The 21064-nt window shown below is 42.9% G+C and overlaps 1 protein-coding gene across 1 annotated transcript; it reads right to left on the bottom strand.

Annotated features, from left to right (window-relative positions):
* Window positions 1-699: 699 nt before the first annotated feature.
* Window positions 700-20956, bottom strand: LOC131103318 (SH3 and cysteine-rich domain-containing protein 2-like). The gene is made up of 11 exons (XM_058049472.1): window positions 19989-20956; window positions 12935-13289; window positions 11074-11168; window positions 9259-9343; window positions 7084-7199; window positions 6447-6516; window positions 6295-6368; window positions 6133-6224; window positions 3376-3427; window positions 2385-2522; window positions 700-2255 (listed from the first exon to the last, which is right to left on the bottom strand). Exons 1-11 carry the CDS (start codon window positions 20055-20057, stop codon window positions 2157-2159), a joined length of 1245 nt encoding a protein of 414 aa, XP_057905455.1. The 5' UTR covers window positions 20058-20956; the 3' UTR covers window positions 700-2156.
* Window positions 20957-21064: the final 108 nt, after the last annotated feature.

Raw genomic sequence — 21064 nt, 5'->3', positions numbered from 1 at the left:
TAAAAACAGCAGACTGCATTGTGAACTTCTATAAGCAGTAAAGCAGTCCTGCCATATAAAGGATCTTTGACCAGTGTTTTTTGCAGTTGCTGCTTAAAAACAGCAGACTGCCCCTGTCATATAGAGGATCTTTGACTATAGTGTTGCAGAAGACTCTTGTCATATAGGGGATCTTTGACCAGTGTGTTGTTTGAGTGAATTCAGGACTTATGAGGTAAAAAGACCAAATAAAAAAATAGTAGAGGGAGAAAACGGGGGCCCCAGAGTAGATGTGTAAATGAGTTCTGCTACGAGTACTAGCATTAAAAAAAAACTACAACATGTTTGAAAGTAGACCTCAGCGTGTCAGCGTGCGTGTTTTAGTTAAAGTGAGAAGAGGCATCAATGATTGCATCAGCGTATGCAAATGGAGGCCCTCGGGCACGTGCTACTGCAGGAGCACACAGCGTGGAGTGCTAAAGTGCTACCAGTCAGGTAGAAATGACAGCTCTTTTAAGAGCGCGATTATCATGCAGGGTGAAAGCACTGCAACACTTTTGACTTTCATCACAAAGCCCATGTGGTACGTCGGGAATTATCGCATCCCGCTCACCAAAAAACAAACCAAAAGTCCAAGTTTGCCACAATCCGTTATTTCGCTTCCTTTTTCCTGCTTTTCAACAACAAAAACAAAGACACAACAAGAGTTCATAGGTCAAAAGATGTTTTATTGAAGTGTGCCATAAAAACATACAGTACATGTCGCAAACATGGCTTCCGAAGGCGAGATGCTACTATGAAACCAAAGTGTTACCTACGCCAAAAACAAAGACCGAACATTGTCGTCTCATCACTGGACTACAACAACGAGAGAAAAGGGCGGGGCCTCGCCACAGAACAACTGCTGAAAGCTAAGCTACGGCTATGGATGAAAGGATCTTTGCTTTGAGCGGAGGCGTCACTCTGCGTGACTGAGCCGACGTTCCGCACACATGAAAGTCGCATGGCTCCACCGTCGAGTCACATCAATAGGAAAAAGGATGAGGGAGGAAGTCAAGCAGGAAGCGGGACAGGACTTTGGATCAATGATGAGTCATGCCACACGGGTCCACACACACACACACACACACACACACACACTGACCTGACCGTGATGGTTCAACACACACGTCACTTGCCGTCGCCGTCTTGGTCCCGTGCCAAAATATGTCTGTCCTTTGTAATCACTCCCAATAGGAGGCAAAGCCCGTGCCTGATGCTTTCATACACCTGCTGTGATTCCGTGACGTCAAGCTGCTTCATTCAAAGCCCATTTCTATCATGACTTTGCATTTTAATTAGACTCTCCGACAAGAGACAAGCAATTATGCAGAGTAAAAGTCGCATTAATTCTCTATTATTAACACGCGCAGCAACAAAAGCATCAAGGTTGTGTTTTTTTTTTTACCGTCTTCTGCTGCAGACTCACTGATTGATTTTTATAAATAATAATTGCAGCCGTCCTCTCAGTGACAACACGACACAAAATTGCATAAAATTCCCTTTCGGATATTCCCGACCGCTACCAACAGGCGACAGTAGGCATTAGAAGAAATTTTAGTAGCATTTATTTTAAGATTTAGCTTCTAACCCTGAGAAATTTTATGCACTTTTATTCCGATACCGCAACATAGATTTGACACAAATCAGTGGTGACAGTTAGAAAACACATTACGATTATGTACGATGTACGGTGGCCTTTTAGGGTCAAACATAAGCTGAGCTAGCTAGCTATTCACTACTCACATTTTTGGATTTTGCTTGGTTGTAAATGTATTTAAGAGCACAAGTCAAATATTCTTGTGTGTTTTCTGCTGATTCTGATGCTAAGGTAACATGCTAACGTGACAGATATGCTGGATGAGACGTAGCAAGTGTGTAGAAAGATGACGGATTCCTCCCACACAAGGTGGACGGAGACTAAAACTAAAGCGGCAACTGTTAGCCCAAATGTAAACATCCAGTCTTAGTCCACTCCTCCAGCCGCTTTTGGGGAGTCCAAGAAGTTCAAGACTTACAGTGAGGAGACTCTTTATCTCCTTCGTCATCAGGAGGAGACAACAAAGATGGGTCCAGTTCTTCTGAGTCGGTGATGACGATGGCTCAAAGTTTCAGAATGCGCCTGTGTCGCGGGACGCTTAGATCTCCTCGATGGATTCGGCCGGGACGAGGCCTCTCTTCTTGCCGCTGCTGAGCTTCACAAACATCTCGCCGTCTTCTCGCTTGCCCACGCAGATCTGACAAAAGAAGAAAGTTTTATTCTTTAGAAGATCACAATCTGCTTCATAATGTCTCGATGGGAATTCATGCTTCCCATCAATGAACCACATCTCAACCAGTGTCGGCAGCACTCGTGTATCTGTTACCTGTGCTTCCTTTACGGCCATGTGTCCTCTCTCGCGGATGCCGGATGTTCCCTGAATGACGCGCCACACTCGCTCTCCCGGGCGGACCCGCTGCACGAAGTTGGCGGGGAAGAAACCCACCCTGTCGCCGCTCTTGCCCTGAGGAGAAACCAGGTAGGGGATGACTTCTGTGACGTAATACGCCGTCCAATCAAGCTGTGACTTTTTTGGTGAAGTTAACGTGAATGGGTTCATTTCCTGTTGGACTGTTCCGGTCTTTCAGTCTGCTAGGTGTACATATAAATTATTAAAAAAAGTACATGCATCTATCAATAATAAGAACTGAAAAAGTATACAATAACAAAATAATTCCTCATGTATAATAAAGTCAATGTCTACACTTTTACATTTCATTCACATTCATTTGAAATGAGACATTTTGCATACTAACAAAACATAACAACAACGCAATAAAAGCAAGGTTGTTGTAAGAACACGGTGTGTGTGTGTGTGTGTGTTGACGCACTAACACAGTGACAAACAAGAAAAGCGGCTCCACTGGAGGTGAAAATCGCTGCCGGCGAGACTGAATTCGTTTTCAATAAATTAGCATAAGCAGGTACAAGATTTGTTTTCTTAATTGCATCTTTTTTTATTTATTTATTTTTTTGGTCATCACATATTTCAGAGCTCGGGACGTGCTGCAAGCTCGGGACGTGCTGCAAGCATCTTGGACACACACAGAAAAACACACACACACACACACACACACACACACAGATGTCCATTAGTTTCCACGTGGAAGCCCATTAGAGGCTCAATAAAAGGGATGTGAGGCTTCAACACCAGTCAGCTTTATTATGTTCTACGCGTTTTGTTCATCTCTTTTGGAGCCTGCGTGTGGCCGAGCAGGTGTTACCTAAACACATCCATTACCATTACCACACACACACACACACACACATGCATAATAGACACCATGCACAGGTGTGCAAAATGATTGCCCACCCACCTTCCACCACTCCTCGTTGGAGTCGTCAGTGACCTGCACTCGATCACCCGGACTAGAAGACATAAGAAGACGGAGGAAAGAGCAAAAGGTGAAAAAGGCTTGATTTAATATGAATGACATCTGGAGTCGTCCCGGAAGTGGTGCTATCAGGAATTCAGCCCATGTTTTGCTTCTAAACATCCAAATCTGGACCACCGTCCACCATGAGCTCACGTCAAAGGAAGTTTTTTTCCTCTCATTTTTATTCCCACAATGTACCAATCAAGCAGCGTGCAACAAAAGGCCCCCAGACCGCAATTTCGACACCTTAGAGTTTTTGCAGTCATGCATCCCAAACCGGGCGGCACGGCGGTCGAGTGGTTAGTGCGCAGACCTCACAATTAGGAGACCAAGGTTCAATTCCCACATTCCAAAAACATGCTAGGTTAATTGGCGACTCCAAATTGTCCATAGGTATGAATGTGAGTGTGAATGGTTGTTTGTCTATATGTGCCCTGTGATTGGCTGGCGACCAGTCCAGGGTGTACCCGGCCTCTCGCCCGAAGACAGCTGGGATAGGCTCCAGCACACCCGCGACCCTTGTGAGGAAAAGCGGTAGAAAATGAATGAATGAATGTACCAATCAAGCAGCGGGCAACAAAAGGCCCCCAGACCGCAATTTGGACACCTTAGAGTTTTTGCAGTCATGTATCCCAAACCGGGCGGCATGGCGGTCGAGTGGTTAGCGCGCAGACCTCACAGCGAGGAGACCAGGGTTCAATTCCCACATTCCAAAAACATGCTAGGTTAATTGGCGACTCCAAATTGTCCATAGGTATGAATGTGAGTGTGAATGGTTGTTTGTCTAGATGTGCCCTGTGATTGGCTGGCGACCAGTCCAGGGTGTACCCGGCCTTGTGAGGAAAAGCGGTAGAAAATGAATGAATGTATCCCAAATCTATCCCAAGCATTTCTGTGGTCAAAAGTAGCCTTTTCCATGCAGCATGTCTCCCATGGTTGCCAATGTTCTTCCCAATGTTTTTATCCAAAAAGTCCATTTGAAAATCAACCCCGCTTCTGCTTCTTCTTAAAGTCCAGTGAGAACACAGTGTGAGCCATCCATCTCTGTTTGTGATGCGGTGCTGCCTCAAGCATGTTTATCAGAGCGGCTTACAAGCTGACGTCGACGGCGCTGAAGCCGACCTGACCTGCATGCAAACTATTTATTAGGCACCCACCTGGCCGCTATTTTTTTCTTGCTTTCAGCAAACTTCTCATGCGCAAAACACCAACAGAGTGTAAGCGTCCGCCCTAGATAGAGTAGTCGTCCCACTTGTGTACGTTAACATCTCCCGAGTGTCCACTCAGTGCTGGCCCACATCGCACAAAGTTGCACATGCTTCAAAACTAGCCTAGCCATGAATCTATTGTTACACAGGGAACTATTCATTCACTTTCTATGCTGCTTATTTATCCTCACAGGGGGTGTGGGGGTATGCTGGAGCCTATCCCAGCTGTCTTTGGGCGAGAGGCAGGGTACACCCCGGACTGGTAAAGTAAATTATCAAATATTAACTTAATTAACTTCATTCATTTTCTACCGCTTATCCTCACAAGGGTCGCCAGGGTGCTGGAGCCTATCCCAGCTAACCTTGGGCAAAGGTGGGGGATACCTCGGACTGGTGAAGTAAATTATCAAATATTAACTGAATTCATTCATTCACTTTCTATCGCTTATCCTCACGAGGGTCGCGGGGGTATGCTGGAGCCTATCCCAGCTAACCTTGGGCAAAGGGGGAGATACCCTGGACTGGTAAAGTAAATTATCAAATATTAACTTAATTAATTCATTCACTTTCTACCGCTTATCTTCACGAGGGTCGCGGGGGTATGCTGGAGCCTATCCCAGCTAACCTCGGGCGAGAGGCGGGGCACACCCCGGACTGGTAAAGTAAATTATCAAATATTAACTTAATTAATTCATTAATTTTCTACCGCTTATCCTCACAAGGGTCGCGGGGGTATGCTGGAGCCTATCCCAGCTAACCTCAGGCGAGAGGCGGGGTCCACCCTGGACTGGTGGCCAGCCAATCACAGGGCCCATTCATTAATTTTCTACCGCTTATAGCAGGGGTGCTGGAGCCTATCCCAGCTGTCTTTGGGCGATAGGCGGGGTACACCCCGGATTGGTGGCCAGCCAATCACAGGGCACATATAGACAAACAACCATTCACACTCACATTCATACCTATGGACAATTTGGAGTCGCTAATTAACCTAGCATGTTTTTGAAATGTGGGAGGAAACCGGAGTACCCGGAGAAAACCAATTCATGCATGGGACAAACATGTAAACTCCACACAGAGATGGCCGAGGGTGGAATTGAACTCGGGTCTCTAGCTGCGAGTCCTGTGTGCTAACCACTCGTCCGCCGTGCAGCCCAATTCTACATTTAAAAACAGGAAAAACGAGATCACACACAAGAGCTAATTTTCCCAAAGTGTCCTTCCTTATCATCCTGCCACTTTTAAATTGAACTTTTCCATCCTCTGCCAATTTGTTCACACCTGATAATTTACCCAGCCAACCAACACCCCCCTACTCCACCTCATCCAGCAGCTATACAGTGTCTTTATCCGCCCCCCCTGCTGGGAGCACAGCCTCTACGTGAGGACAGAGTTTATAATTAGTCGTCCTAAAGGTGTCCTCTGCAGACACACTTTCATCCTGGCCAGCCAACACCAAATGACGCATTCAGGGTGGAGGTTGTTTACTCACTGGAGTTCCAGGTCGTTGTGTTCCTGAGGCAAAAACCTGTAGAGCGCCACGTAGGTGTGGATGGAGTGCACCTCGATGCGTTTGGGGGTCACCTGGATGCAGAAATTAGGGCATGAGACTACAAGGCGTATACACCAGATAAGGCAGACATGGAGACGTCACCTCGGCGGGTGTTTCGGTTTGGCTATCTTCTTCCTCCTTGTCCAACTCAGCGTCCTGGGCAGCCATATCTGCAGCTAGAAGGAGTTGAAAAAATAATAAATATATATAGCAACATGTTTAATACAGCATGCATGTAAACAGTGTGTGTTTACCTGCCGTTTCCTGAGGGATCTCCTCCTCCATGCTGCACTGTCTCACCTGCCCCTCCTCACCTGCTTCACCCTTCAATTAAAAGTATAATAAAATAAAATAATAAATAATAATAATAAAATAATGTAAGTGGTGTGTTAGTACACAAAAAGCACATGCATTGCAATTTCTTTCTGTTTAACGTTCAAATCCTACTACATTTTTATGAATAATTCTTGACTTTATTCTTGGAGAATTATAATTTTTTTTATTGTCTTCACTAGCCTGAAAATATGCCCCCTAGTGGCTTTGGAGCATCATTTCTATCATCATTTTCTATGATAATTTTGTAGAAAAACAAAATTACTTGGACTCACTACCGCCTCTTAAGGCACAATATGGTATTACATGTTGAGATATGTAGTTAGAATGCAATTTCAGCCATTATCTCTATAGCAAAAATGTATTTTAAATCAAGTAAAATGTTCCTTATTTAACTTTTATTTATGAATTGGCAATTTAGGATAAAGACACCGTAATACCAAAACAAAAATGTGGATGTTTCTGTGTGGATGCTCCGTTTTGGTATGCCGCCATTGGAGACTTTATCTCCAGCACGCAGCATGTGTGTATCCGCCCACGGCGCCGCTCATGTCATACCAGGCTTCGAGTCGGCGACTCCGACATGCTGCCGAAACTGGAGCGGCTCATCTGCGCCAGCGACGTCCCGTAACGTAAGGCGGCGTACACGGGATCCACGCGTCCCCGCACCGCCTCTGAAAGCAGACAATTAGAAGTCAAGCACATGTTAATTTAATACATATCCACTTAGGATTGGGAATATTGTGCCCTATGCCAGTCTGGAAAAGTCGGGGAGGGGGTCTAAATATAGCGAGTGTGACCCACTTTGGTTGGCAGTCACAAGTTAAAATCGACATACAGCTTTGACTCACTTAAAAGAGGCCACGTGCACAATTGAAATGATTTATGATTGTGTGTTTTACGAGTATTTTTTACGAGTATTTCTTCTCTTAGAAGCTCTTTGTGTGTGCTTTTATGTCAATATATGAGATTATCACTGCCATAAATTGTTTTTTTTGGGGGGGGTTTCAAGATTCAGACAACTCATTTCGGTGTTTACCACTCAGAATTCCGCATTCGGAGCAGGTGGAGAAGTATCCTAACAGATGGCGCAATGACTAAAAAGGCTTTTTCCATCAGAATATTGATGCTATATTAAATTATTGTTTTCCTGCTGACTCTACGTCCTTTCTCCATAGCGGTGGCGGTGCATTTAAAATTCATACTTTATTTAATTGCGTTTTTTTTTTTTGTATTAGATGCACAAGAGAATGTCATCCACGAATGCTGCCTAGCAACAAGTGGCCAGGCATTCAAGTGATATGACCAGGAAGTATTATTATTTATGACGGTAACCATACAGAATCAGCAGTGATTTGATTGTGAGATGGTTTATAAAAAAAACATATAGTATAGTTTTTTGTATATTTAGTGTATGTGTCTCCCTGCCGTCTCTCCCTGTCTGTTCTCTGATGTGTGTGGCAGCCAAGTCAACATTAGCTTGCATGTAACTGAAAATGACTTAAAAATAGATAAATAACTTTTTCCCATGCTACACCGACAGACTATAATTTTTTCCAAAAAATGAAGCTAATGGGGTACAAGTGCATTTAGCCCACGAATGCTGCCTAGCAACAAGTGGCCGGGCATACAAGTGACGTGACCAGGAAGTGTTATTATTCATGATAGTACAATAAATATACAAATTAATTAAATGCTTTGTCAACTTTGATGTCAATACAGGACAATTCGCATTAGGGGCATGTAGAGAAGTGCCCCGCCTGATTAAAAAAACATCATTCTATCAACATAGTGATTTAATTGTGAGCATTGTTTTTCTGAATTGTCATGTTAGTACATGTACGAGTCTATTTGTGTTCCTGCCGACTCTCCCTATCCTTTCTCTGAGCCATGTGAGTCAGTACATTTATATCACCCTATGAATCGTTCTAGCAGAGTTATGGTTAAGTTGAGGCCTCAGTATGTGTTTGTCAGGTGGTCATCATGATGTGTGTGTAGGTTAATTGTGCCCTTTATCAAGGACGCTAAGACGAAGTGACAGCACGAGGCGCGAACGTTGATTCAGCGCGGCAGCTGAATCGCAGACGCAGGTGTTTGGACCTCATCATCATCATCATCATCATCACCAGCGTGATACAGTATGGAGGCCTGTTTAAGCACAGGAGGATTCCAGTCAGGTGTTGTGTGATGTTGGCTGCTGATGGTGGGATTGTGTATTGGCTGCAAGCCATCGTGCGTCGCTTTGTCGATACTTTACCGTTAGCGAGAGGGAGATATAATAACATCTCGATGCATCTTATCTACTTGATGTTGTACTCGTCACATCAATGATACAGTGGACGATAGGGCGCAAGGTATTTGAATGTAATGTAACGTCAATGCCTGAACAAAATGTTTTATGCTAAGTAGCCGCTTGCAAAATTAGAATAATACACTTTAAGCCTGATTTGTGAATGTAGAATTTTGTCTTTTTTATGGGGTTGTCAAATTCATTTTTTTTTAATTTAGTTATTTATTTTTTAATTAATTAATTAATTAATTTTTGTCAAATTCAAACTGGAATTAAAGTGAAAAAAATCCCATGAATTTTGTTGTGGCTGGTCCAGGCATTGTTTTTCTTCCTCGGGAAAGTCGGATGGGAGTCATTCCGGCTGTAATTGGGTGCAATGGACAAGCAATCTGATGCAACAACAACATAAAAAAAGACACACACACACACACACAAACACACACCTTGACTCGGCTGCACTTCCTTGACGACGGCCAGTTGGTCCGAGACCAGCATGGGCGAGCTGAAGTTTCGCTTGAAGGCGCCAGACTAATGGAGGACAGCAGAGAGCATAATGATTTTCAGTTTCCATTATTCCCAGTTCCAAGGCTGAGCTGATGGCCACACTAATGCCCCCCCCCCTCCCAGCTCAACCATTTGGGGACATTAAGGGAGTCATTTAAAAAGAAACGCAGTGGACATGTGAGCCGCATCCAAACATCCTGGACATCAGTTGGCTTGCTAACACGTAACGCAGCGCGTACACACACACACACACACACACACACGATTGCACAAAGCTGTTATTTCACACTGAATTAAACACAATAAGCGTCGCAGCTGAGATACGGGCTTCGTCGCTGTCTTGACTTGCAAATGAGCCACTCTGTCACATTATGTGGAGAGAAGACACTCGCAAGGTAATCACAGATTCCTTTGTTCCCGCCAAGATGCTGGCGTTTGCCGCGGCATGGGCCCCCGCCTCTCCATGCCCTCCTCATTCTTCACCGCTCACCCTCTTGGAGACTCTTGAATGCATCGCTCTTAAAATGGCACGCTTGCATGCTAATTGCACGCCTGGCTAACAATAAATATTTGGCTGAAAATAGATACGGGACACACCTCCTAATCCGTCAGGTTGGTAGAGACAACTTCCGTCATTCATTTATGTGTTCAACTTCTTGGGAGGACAATTTTCTCTTTCCATCTATTTTCTATGCCGCTTATCCTCACTAGGGTCGCTGGTATGCTGGAACCTATCCCAGCTGTCTTCAAGCGAGAGGCGTGGTACACCCTGGACAACCATTCACACTCACATTCATACCTATGGACAATTTGGAGTCGCTAATTTTTGGAATGTGGGAATAATCCGGACTACCCGGAGAAAACCCACACATGCACAGGGAGAACATGCAAACTCCACACAGAGATGGCCAAGGGTGGGATTGAACCCGGGTCTCCTGTTTGTGAAGCCCCTAAAAGGTTTTATTTCATTTTATTTACAAATGTGGGTAATAATAGTTTAAAAGTTAATATAGGGGTGTTATTTCATGTCTAGAGGGCTCTCATAATGCTTAAATATTCATTTGTTTTCTACCGCTTATGATCACGAGGGTCGCGGGGGTGCTGGAGCCTATCCCAGCTGTCTTGGGGCGAGAGGCGGGGTACACCCTGGACTGGTGGCCAGCCAATCATAGGGCACATATAGACAAACAACCATTCACACTCACATTCATATGATCCACTATTAAATAGCAATAAACCACGAGATATGAATGAATCAATGAAATCTGACCAGGGAGAGGATTGCAGTTTTCCAAGCATTGTTTATACTTGGCTGCACGGTGTTTGAGTGGTTAGCGCGCAGACCTCACAGCTAGGAGACCCGAGTTCAATCCCACATCTCTGTGTGGAGTTTGCATGTTCTCCCCATGCATGCGTGGGTTTTTTTTCCGGGTACTCCGGTTTCCTCCCACATTCCAAAAACATGCTAGGTTAAATTAGCGACTCCAAATTGTCCATAGGTATGAATGTGAGTGTGAATGGTTGTTTGTCTATATGTGCTCTGTGATTGGCTGTCCACCAGACCAGGGTGTACCCCGCCTCTCGCCCGAAAACAGCTGGGATAGACTCCAGCACCCCCCTTGTGAGAATGGTTTATACTTTCACCCCCAGCTACCTTCAGAAACTTCATATGTATTCATATATCCATATATTCAGCAACACTTGTACTAACACTCTGAATTGATATTCTGCATGTACGTATACGTATACTATACCTTTCCATAACACGGCTGCTGTGAAAGTTCCGAGGTGCACCACAGGTGAGCCGCCAACTTGCACGTTTTGCATCGCAGAGCTTGTTTGGAGTTTCCTGCAGGGACGGATCAACAAAACAGAGACAGAATGAGAGCAGAAAAAAAGTCACACAAAATTCAAAACCACAAGAGGAGAGATGTGTGGGGGGGCGGGAGGGTCTTGAGACGACGTGGGCGGATGCTGAGGTGGCATATACTCAGGTGGTGGCCCACTTTCCCTGCGAGTCGTGGCGACACCAACAGCTTGACAGTCTCCCAAAACCAGCTGGAAATATTTCAGTCATAATTGATTTGTCACGGTGCCAATCTCTGTGTAATAAAAGCGCCGCCAAATGATGCTCCTCGTGTTTTTAAATAATTAACGCACCCTTTTCTCCATCCCATCCCACAAAGAAATAGAATTCATTTTGCGGGAGATTTGTTCTATTTAGACATCAGCAGTTCTTTTTACGACAATCAAACCAATCAGACGTCTTCATTAAAGCCGAAAAGACCAGCAGGAGGCTGCAGGGGAAAAGCGAGACGATGCATCACGTAAAAAAAATAAAGATGCGATACAATGCACGCTGGGAATAAAAACATCATCAAACATTACAACACAAGAGGAGCAGCTTGTAGTCTATAATCCATCACCGTGACAGGAAGTACAGCCAGCAGAAACAGGAGCTCGACTAAAAATAAAAGCACACAGACTCACGTATTCGCACACGATTGCAGCACTGAAAGTCAAAACTATAAACACAGCAAGGTCTTCAAATTGAATGCCTCACCTCCTAGATCAGGGGTCTCAAACACGCGGCCCGCGGGCCAAATGTGGCCCACGGGAAACTAGTTTGAGGCCCCCGCCTTGATATGAAAGTTTAATATTAGTTTGATATGGATGCTGTATGGTATCATGTACCCAGAAAAAAATATTAAGTTTGATTAATGTTCATGTTAAAGGTTAAATAACTGTTAATAGTTATCCTCCCTAACCGTGTGGAAGTGGTAAGTTTTTGGCTATTTAAGTTTAAAGGAAATAACTTGAAGGCTTCCGTTTAGGTCGCTAGCTCTCTAGTTTGCGAGTTAGCATGTGTCTCAAGACCCTGCAGTTGCGCAATATGTTGTAAATAAAAAGAGTATAAATGTCGATAATAGTCGTGTTTTGTCATGTCTACAGGGCTCTAATAATGCTTTGTTCATTTTAATCAGAAAAAAATAATTTGTCTACCCACCAACTATATGTGGTTTCTTAAGTTTTTATTATTTGCCGTTTTATTGTTATTATTATATTTATTTATTACTGATTAATTGATTTTCTTTATTCTTGATTTGTTTATTTATTTTTCATCTTATTTTGTGTAGAAAAAGAAAAAGTAAGATATTTGAGAACAGTGGAATGTTTTATCAGAGCTTTTCTTGTAGAAAATCGAAACCATCTGTTTTTAATAAATGCGTTTTTTTTTTTTGTTGTTTTTTTTTTAACCTGATGCGGCCTAGTCTCGCCCAGACCCTAGCTCCAGTGGCCCCCAAGTATATTGAGTTTGAGACCCCTGTCCTAGATCCTAAAACTCTGAAATAAGTTGACAGGAAGTCACAATTATGTATGACACTAGTAAGCATGTATTAATGTAAGTACATCCATCCATTCGTTTTCTATGCCGCTTATCCTCATTAGGGTGGAGGGGGTATTCTGGAGCATGTACGTAAGTACAAATGGAATTCAATTATATGCTATATAAGTATATAATGTAAGTCACTTGGTGAGTAAATAAGAAAATAAATAGGTAACATGGCTGAAGTATATATAAGTCGAATATGAAATCAGAGAGAGGACGCTGACCTACGATCATGTTCTTGCAGAGCTGGCAGTTGGTGGGCTTGCGAAAAACGTGGTCCTGGAAGCAGTGTGTGATCTGGGCCTGGGCGGGCTTGGAGGACAGAGATGGGGACAAGCTGAGAGACGGGGAGTGGGACGAGATGGAAGGGTTGGGGCTGACGGACGGAGAACGGGACGGCGAGCGCTCCTCGCCCCCCACCAGTGGAGAGCCCGGCATCAGCTGCAGCGGCGGCGGCGAGGGAGGCGGCGGGTCCGTGATGAAGTCCGGCGGGAGGCGGGCGTCGCTGTAGGACCTTTGGAAGAAGTTCTCCACGCTCTTACTGCGCATGAAGGACAGCGAGCGCTTCAGCCTCTGGAGCTACACACACACACACACACACACACACACACACACACACACACACACACACACACAAGGAAGCTTTCATTTAACTGCAAGTGCAGCAGATTCCTAAAAACAGTAGAAAACATCTGTGACTTATGTCATAAAAACAGAAGTTAATCTCTAAAAACAACAGAACAAAAATAAAATAAAATAAAATAAAATAAAATAAAATAAAATAAAATAAAATAAAATAAAATAAAATAAAATAAAATAAAATAAAATAAAATAAAATAAAATAAAATAAAATAAAATAAAATAAAATAAAGGCTGTTTGTATATATGTGCCCTGTGATTGGCTGGCGACCAGTCCTGGGTGTACGCCGCCTCTCGCCCAAAGACAGCTGGGATAGGCTCCAGCACCCTCCGCAACCCTCGTGAGGAAAAAGCGGTAGAAAATGAATGAATGAATGAATGAAAATAAAATAAAATAAAAAAATTTAAAATTTTAAAATAAAATAAAATAAAATAAAATAAAATAGCTTTTCAGCCAAAGCTTGTTAGCGACAGCAGAGCACTCCTGTATATCTTCCATATAGAAGATCTATGACTAGCAATTTTGCAGTAGATTCCTAAAAACTGCAAAACACTCCTGTTACATAGTAGATCTTTGACTACAGTCTTTGTAGTACTATGTCATGTAAAAGATATTTCACTTGTGTTTTTGAGGCGGATACTTCAAAACCGCAGACAACAAATAGAGGATCTTTGACTAGCGTTTTAAGAGTAAGAATTGAAGAGCTTCGCTTGTAAAGTCCCAAACACAAAGAGCGAATCTTCAGCGTGGGGACAAAAGTATTGAGACGCAGCGGTTTGCAGAAACCGATCCAGGAAGTGAGTGTGGAGGAAGATCTCCCACTGACAAACGCGCTCAACGGAAAGCGGTCCCAGCAGGTTGGCAGCTGCTAGAACTGCAAAGAAAACACCACATTTTCTTCCATTTTCACTTGCTGTAAAGGTGTCATGGAGATAAGCGATAAGCCTGATCGCCCTTGAGATATATACGTGTAAATAGTATTTTCCTGGTGGTGGTTGTCGGTGAGCGGCGGCCGTTGTGATCAAACGGGCCGCTAATCTTGATTGCGCCGCGGCCGGCGTGACACAAAGCGACATCACAGCACACCTTGGGTCACGCGTATTGACAAAACCTGACCTCGACTGCATCCAGGACCGCAGGGTCTTTGATTGATGGATTTGTAAAAAGTCTAGCAGGATCAGCCCAAGTTTCCTGTCACCCCCGAGATGACGCTACTTTACCCGAGGACAGGAGTCAATTTTTTATTATGGTGGCATGCAAGCGGCTGCGAGACACCTCCAGCGAGGCATGGAAAGAAAGAAGCGATCAACACGAGCAGACATAATCAGTCGAGCGCTGACACTGTGTGTACGCACACCTCGTTGCACTCGGTGCCAAACGTAATCACTTTACAGGGACATGCTGTTTACAGCTCTGTGAACAAAACACTTTGTCTGTCTGTGTGTGTGTGTGTGTGTGTGTGTGTGTGTGTGCGCAGTGCAGCTTTGTAGACTTTCACATTACAGACGCATGCTAATACAAGCTATGAAGGAAACGCATGAATAACTGCATTGATGTTAAACTACCCTGAGTGACTTTTAATGATGCTCTAATAGCGCATAAGTACAATGACTTAATAGTACATCTATTAAAACCACAAGGCCACCCCCGCCAAATAATTATTGCGAAATATGATCAATTTAAAATATGTCCAGTGTATTAGAAATGTGTTGCTTTGTCGCCTTGATGCTGGAATTGAGATATTTAAAAAATACTTTTAGTAAACATTACTCGGGACACGTTGTTTTGGGTGTCTGTAGCTTTATGCTAACTGCTTTAATGGCTTTTCATGGCGTCATAAAAGAAAAACATTCCTCATTTGGACGTGAAACTGTGAAACTGCCTCTGACCCCCCCCTCCCAGCGAGAGAGATACATGGGTGGGTGTATACCCCCACCAAAAAAAAAACAGGCTTTGCTACACGTCTTAAAGCGCAAACTATCCTATATGCATTAATCAGCTGTAAGTTTTTGTTTTTCTTGCGCAAATAGGCTAAGTTCCTATTAAAATGCGAGTGTAATGTTAGCATTTTAGCATCGTATGGCTATGCTAATGGCTAATGTCCTTCACGTTGGGTTGTTGTAGGCGACATATGGCATCTATTGCGTTGATTACGACATTTATTTGTCTGTTTCCTGCTGTTAGTCCAACATTTCTGATTGGTTTAATAGCTAAAAAAAAAAATAAACATTGATGTATCCACAGGATATATTTATCCTTGCTGCGTCGTGTTGTTTGTACATTTCTGACCTCTGTGTATGTTGTCTATATATATATATCAACCTCATCTAGGGAGACAATCATGTGATGCCATAAGAGCTTTGATATAGAATTATGGCTGCTGTGGGACGCATTGATCTGGTGCCCCGTGTGTGTGAGAGAAGATTATTATAGGCTTTCAGCCAGAGCCTGTCATGAGGCTGCCGTACGGACTGGAGACATTGACTGACAGCAATGAACACCTTGCAGCCAGTCACGTATGTTTCTTATTTTTTCCCCCTTTAGTCCTCCACCTTAATATTATGTTCCACGTGCTCACCTCATATAATGATCACACGAGATGACACTCGTGATCTTGACTGACGGCGCTAATGATGAAACGGAACATGAGAGGAAGGCTTTTTAGGCACATGATTAGATCAGCTGCAACTGAGACACGAAGCCCGGCTTCTGTCATTTGTTCTAATTGAAGGACCCCGGGACTCTTCCTTTATTTGGCTCATCGGGTCAGACTATTAATATGCAGCACAGATGTACAAAAATAACTGTATTTTATTAAACGACACTATTGAGAAATCCCTCGTTTATCGCGGTTGATTGTTTCCAGACACGATCGTGATAAGTGAATTTCGGCAAAGTAGGAGTCTTTATTTATGAATCAAACATTTTCATTGTTTTTACCGATTTAGGACCTTCTAAATACATTTTTAACATTAGTAGAACCCTCTAAACATGAAATATTACCTCTATATTTGTATGACGCAGTATAGTAGACATAAGATGACAAAATAAGACATACATACAAGACTCTTGTGTTCCCTAGGAAGAGCTGAGTGAGCGGCGGACAGGAAGTCACTATTTTTGATATATTTGTTTGTCTTCATTTTTGATTTTTTTGTGTGAGTATTTATATTTCAGGTATTGTGGAGCTGGACTGGGGTGGAGTCGGGGTTGTTCTTTCCTTTGTTAATGAAATAAATTCATTTTCTACCGCCTTTCCTCATTAGGGTCGCGGGGTTGCTGGAGCCTATCCCAGCTGTCTTCGGGCGAGAGGCGGGGTACACCCTGGACTGGTGGCCAGCCAATCACAGGGCACGTATAGACAAACAACCATTCACACTCACATTCATACCTATGGTCAATTTGGAGTCGCTAATTAACCTAGCATGTTTTTGGAAACCCGGGGAAAACCCACGCATGCACGGCCAATGAGTGAAAAAAGGTTCCTCCCATACCATGTGGAAGTGGTAAGTTGTTGGTTTATTAAGTTTTAAAGAAATAAATGCAGTTAGCTCTGAAGCTATAGTATAGTACAAAATATTTATTTGCCACTACTTGTCGAAGCTCATTCATCAACACATTATAATGGGACTGTCCAAATGTCCACCCCAGTGGCTCCATCTTGCTTGTGACATCAGCACATATAGACAAACAACCATTCACACTCACATTCATACCTATGGGGAGAACATGCATGAAATAAATTGGATATTAAAAAATAAAATATAATAATCGTCAAAAAAACAACAACTTCCAAAGCGAGCGTTGAGCTCTTCACTGAGGAGTGTAGCAAACAATTGAGGTAGATGATGGATTTTGCGCTCATAAACAACCTCTAGGGACGCATTTTACTGTTAGGCTGTCATTAAAAGCCACTTTAGCACAATAAGGGGCCTTTTAAATTGCGCAATGTTCAGTGAACAAAAAGGTCAGTCAGGCAATATGAAGGACAACTAAGTTTGCAGCCAAACACAACCTTCTTTTACAATCTTTCCTCCCCCGAGTATGTCGCCAGCACGCCTTCCGAGGCGCTCCACCAACAAAAGCACGGTGTAATTTTGGGATACAAATCTTTCACGCTTGAAACTAAGCCGTTTCATCTCGGAGCAAAGCTCGCAAAGAGCGAGTTATCATTCCGGAGGAGGTCTGCGCGCTCATTTGCATGATGATACATGATAACATACCGCCATACTTCTCCTCACCGGTGATTTTCTCCACCTCTGTGGTTAAAATGGCGCTGTTGCATTTCTTCATAGCTTAACAGCTTCTGCTGTGTCAGTCAATAAAGATCAGGCGGCCTTCCTGACTGATGATGAAGAGAACCAGGTCCAGTCTCCAGTGCCGCCAGGAGGAACGTGGAGTGCATCTCAAAGAATGGGGAACTTTGCCAGGTGACAAAGACCTCTCATCCCAGCGGATCATTAGCTACACGCCGGCATCTACACCGTGTTCTTTTCCACAGTAGAACCCATAAAGTGGAAGGTCCCGGAAGCTGCATCATTTGGAATGACATTTTAGCGGAAAAATACAAGTTCAAACCTCAGTTTATCTCACAACACCAAAAAGCTCCATCCAGTTTCTTGCTTTTTCTTTGGCTTTTTTCATGCACCACTTATTCCCAAAGAAGAAGACGTACACACACACCAGACTCTTTTAATGTGTTCATCTTTTGTTATTTAATGCGCTTAAATTCAGGTAAACATGTGGCATCCTCTCTCATAAACACATTATAACGGGACTATCTGTGAATGTAGCTCCAACTCCGTACAGTAGATGGCACCGTAACTCTGCTTCTTCACACACTTGTTAGAGTCATAGCGGAGGTCATTTGTTTGATCATGTGATCCATTCATTCGACTGGTGGCCAGCCAATCACAGAGCACATATAGTAGACAAACAACCATTCACACTCACATTCATACCTATGGACAATTTGGAGTCGCTAATTAACCTAGCATGTTTTTGGAATGTGGCGGGAAACCGGAGAAATGTTCTCCAAACTCCACACAAAGATGGCTGAGAGTGGGATTGAACTCATGTCTCCTAGCTGTGAGGTCTGCGTGCTAACCACTCGACCGCCGTGCAGCCTCATTTGATCCACTATGCATGACATTGAACTCAACATTTTAATATAATGAGAAACTCTTTTTTTTTTGCGCCGACTACCAGCTGCAACCAGCGATAAAAATTAACATCAAAAACGCCGATTGGCTTGCTCCGGCAATCATAATTCCACGGAACTAATTGAATTCTCACAGCTCATGAATACACTGTGAATGTTTTGTCGGTGTCATGTCTTTATGGAGAAGGTTAGAGATGCAAAAGACGAGAAGGAAGGGTTGCTGTCTAATGAATCAAAGCAGCGCACTAAAAGCCTTCCATTAGTGAGCTCCTGCTCTTTTGAAATGACTGTTTATAAACGTCACTAAACAAGTGGAATGGAATCCTAATCATAGAAAGAATGGACAAGTGAAGAAGTGCAGGCAGGCAGGCAGGAAGAGCGGTCATGTGCGGAACACCACATGAAGCTGAATATATGTCATATTTCCTAAGATGCTTGCAGCATGCAGGAGAAGCCAATGGAATGCAGTACCAAGACTGACGTTGGTGCAAAATCACCAATATGTCACCGGATTTGGTCAAATGTGAAGTTGCATTTGCACATGTGCAAACCGCACAATAAGTACACAATGTACCCTCAATTGTGTTTAGACAATAAGACATAAGACAATAAGACATAGAAAATAATGCAGGTGCATATTTTTTCCCACTCTTGCTGACTCATTACGGACATGTTTTATGACTTCATAACAGAGATGGCAGGCATTAAAAATTCACTACACACAACTATGATGTCATCAGCAGCGACTCAGACCTAAGGTAGTGGGGGGGCTGTATAATATCTATAGCAGGGATTGATCACCCAGTTTCGCCCACCCCTACCAGACAAAGCAGGTGGAAAAAACACATCAACTTATTGAAACATGAAATGTGAATAAGTTGTGTGTTAAGGTATACCTTTGAGGGCGAGACATTTTTTGGATCCTTTAGTTGCAGCCAGGCAAAACACACATTTAATTGGAAAATCTACAAAACTCCAAAGTTGAATAATAAAAAACTATACTGTATGTATATACAGTGGGGTCATGAGGGCTTTTTATTGATATTAAATATTTTTATAGATTTTTTTACAAGAAAAATCTGACAAATGTTATATAATAGGGCAAAAGCAGGCTAATAAGCAAGCCAATAATCAGGCTAATACTAGCCTACTACTACCAGTAGTAGTAATAGCAGTAATAATCAGAAGAATAATGATGATAATAATAATAACGATAGGCTAATTAATAATATATTTTTTTTTGCAGTGTAAATTGTGTGTATTTGTGTAAATTTAATGGTGGCCTAAAATGGAGTATCTCTACTAAAACAGTCAAAAAATGGGAAAGTTATATCTCGGTTCTTGTTCGTTATTTGTTTTTTCGGATTTTTTTGAATGTCATGTATATATATATACACACACAAAGACAATATTACTATAAAATGAATGATATAATAGATGAAATACGATATTTTCAAATACTTGTGTGTGTGTTTACCTTGGATGGCAGTGGTTGGGTGTGTAGCCTCAGCTGGGAGTCGATCTCCATCTCATTGATCTCAGTCATCTTGGGCAGCCAAGTTCATAGGAAGCAGCAGAAGAAGAAAAAAAAGAGGAAATTAAAAAATTGAAGTCTTGGTTAGCTGCAAGTCCGGGAAGGTCCACGTTGAGCCATGAAGACGGCGGACAAAGTGGAACACGCCGCAGTTGAATTCCGCTCACCAATGACGTAAAAACACCACTTCTTACGTCAGCTAAACCCCCAATTAACGCTGACTTCTTCTTATTATTCTTCTTCTTCTTCTACGGTGGCGACCGAAAGGAGGACTGCCCGCCCTTTCTGCCACAATGCAAGAGTAAATCAGTGCTCGTGCGTCTGAGGCACGCCCACTCGTGCCTGTGGGACGCGTGATTGGACGTCAGGCTTACTACTGTGCCACGGCGACGCACATTTACGCACGCACGAGGACCAAATGCTGGGGTGGGCGGGGCTATACTGGAAATGTTTGGATCGATCCGGCCCAGTATTGCCACAATACGAGTACTGACGCTAATACTTCTTACTTTAAATATTCCACTCATTTAATGAGTTAGCAATTTTGTTGATTATAATTACAATCCCAACACATGACAAATATTTTAAAATGTACACGACCAATTTAAAAATATAGCGAAGATTTTAAAAATCAAGTCATTGAAATTAGCATGAATTAGCATGTACATTGTGCCCTTAAAATCCTATTCAATTGTGTGGAGTGACCTGAAGTGGGAGATGATGCCCTCATAATTTGCTACATTTGGAGCACTCCTGGAAGAAGAATGTCAAAAATGCAATTGAAATTATTATTAGCAAGTACTGAATATAAGAATATAGAAGCATAAACACAAAAAGTGGCATATTTTTAGCAGGAAGACAACAGATAGTATAGCTGGAATATGAATGCATGGTATTCGGTGCATTTTCTGCAGAAATACTGTAAATATCTACATGACAACATAAAGGAATCTTCAAAAATTAGCAAAACTGTGTGATAACAATGAAAAATAAGAAAATTCAATGAAAAAGTGTAGGGG

Source organism: Doryrhamphus excisus, chromosome 15, assembly GCF_030265055.1.
Source record: "Doryrhamphus excisus isolate RoL2022-K1 chromosome 15, RoL_Dexc_1.0, whole genome shotgun sequence".
NCBI classification, from domain to species: Eukaryota; Metazoa; Chordata; class Actinopteri; order Syngnathiformes; family Syngnathidae; genus Doryrhamphus; species Doryrhamphus excisus.
The sequence above is the reverse complement of the archived record's forward strand: the minus strand, read 5'-3'. Positions and strand labels throughout refer to the sequence as shown.

Bases quoted from the DNA above. Each gene is read 5' to 3' on its own strand.
- LOC131103318 (XM_058049472.1), bottom strand. From the start codon at position 20,057: ATGACTGAGATCAATGAGATGGAGATCGACTCCCAGCTGAGGCTACAC. The intron at 11,169-12,934 runs GTCAGCGTCCTC...CCGTCCCTGCAG, and splicing joins CTGCAAGAACATGATCGTAG to GAAACTCCAAACAAGCTCTG. The intron at 6,517-7,083 runs GTATGACATGAG...TTTTAATTGAAG, and splicing joins AGTCGCCGACTCGAAGCCTG to GGTGAAGCAGGTGAGGAGGG.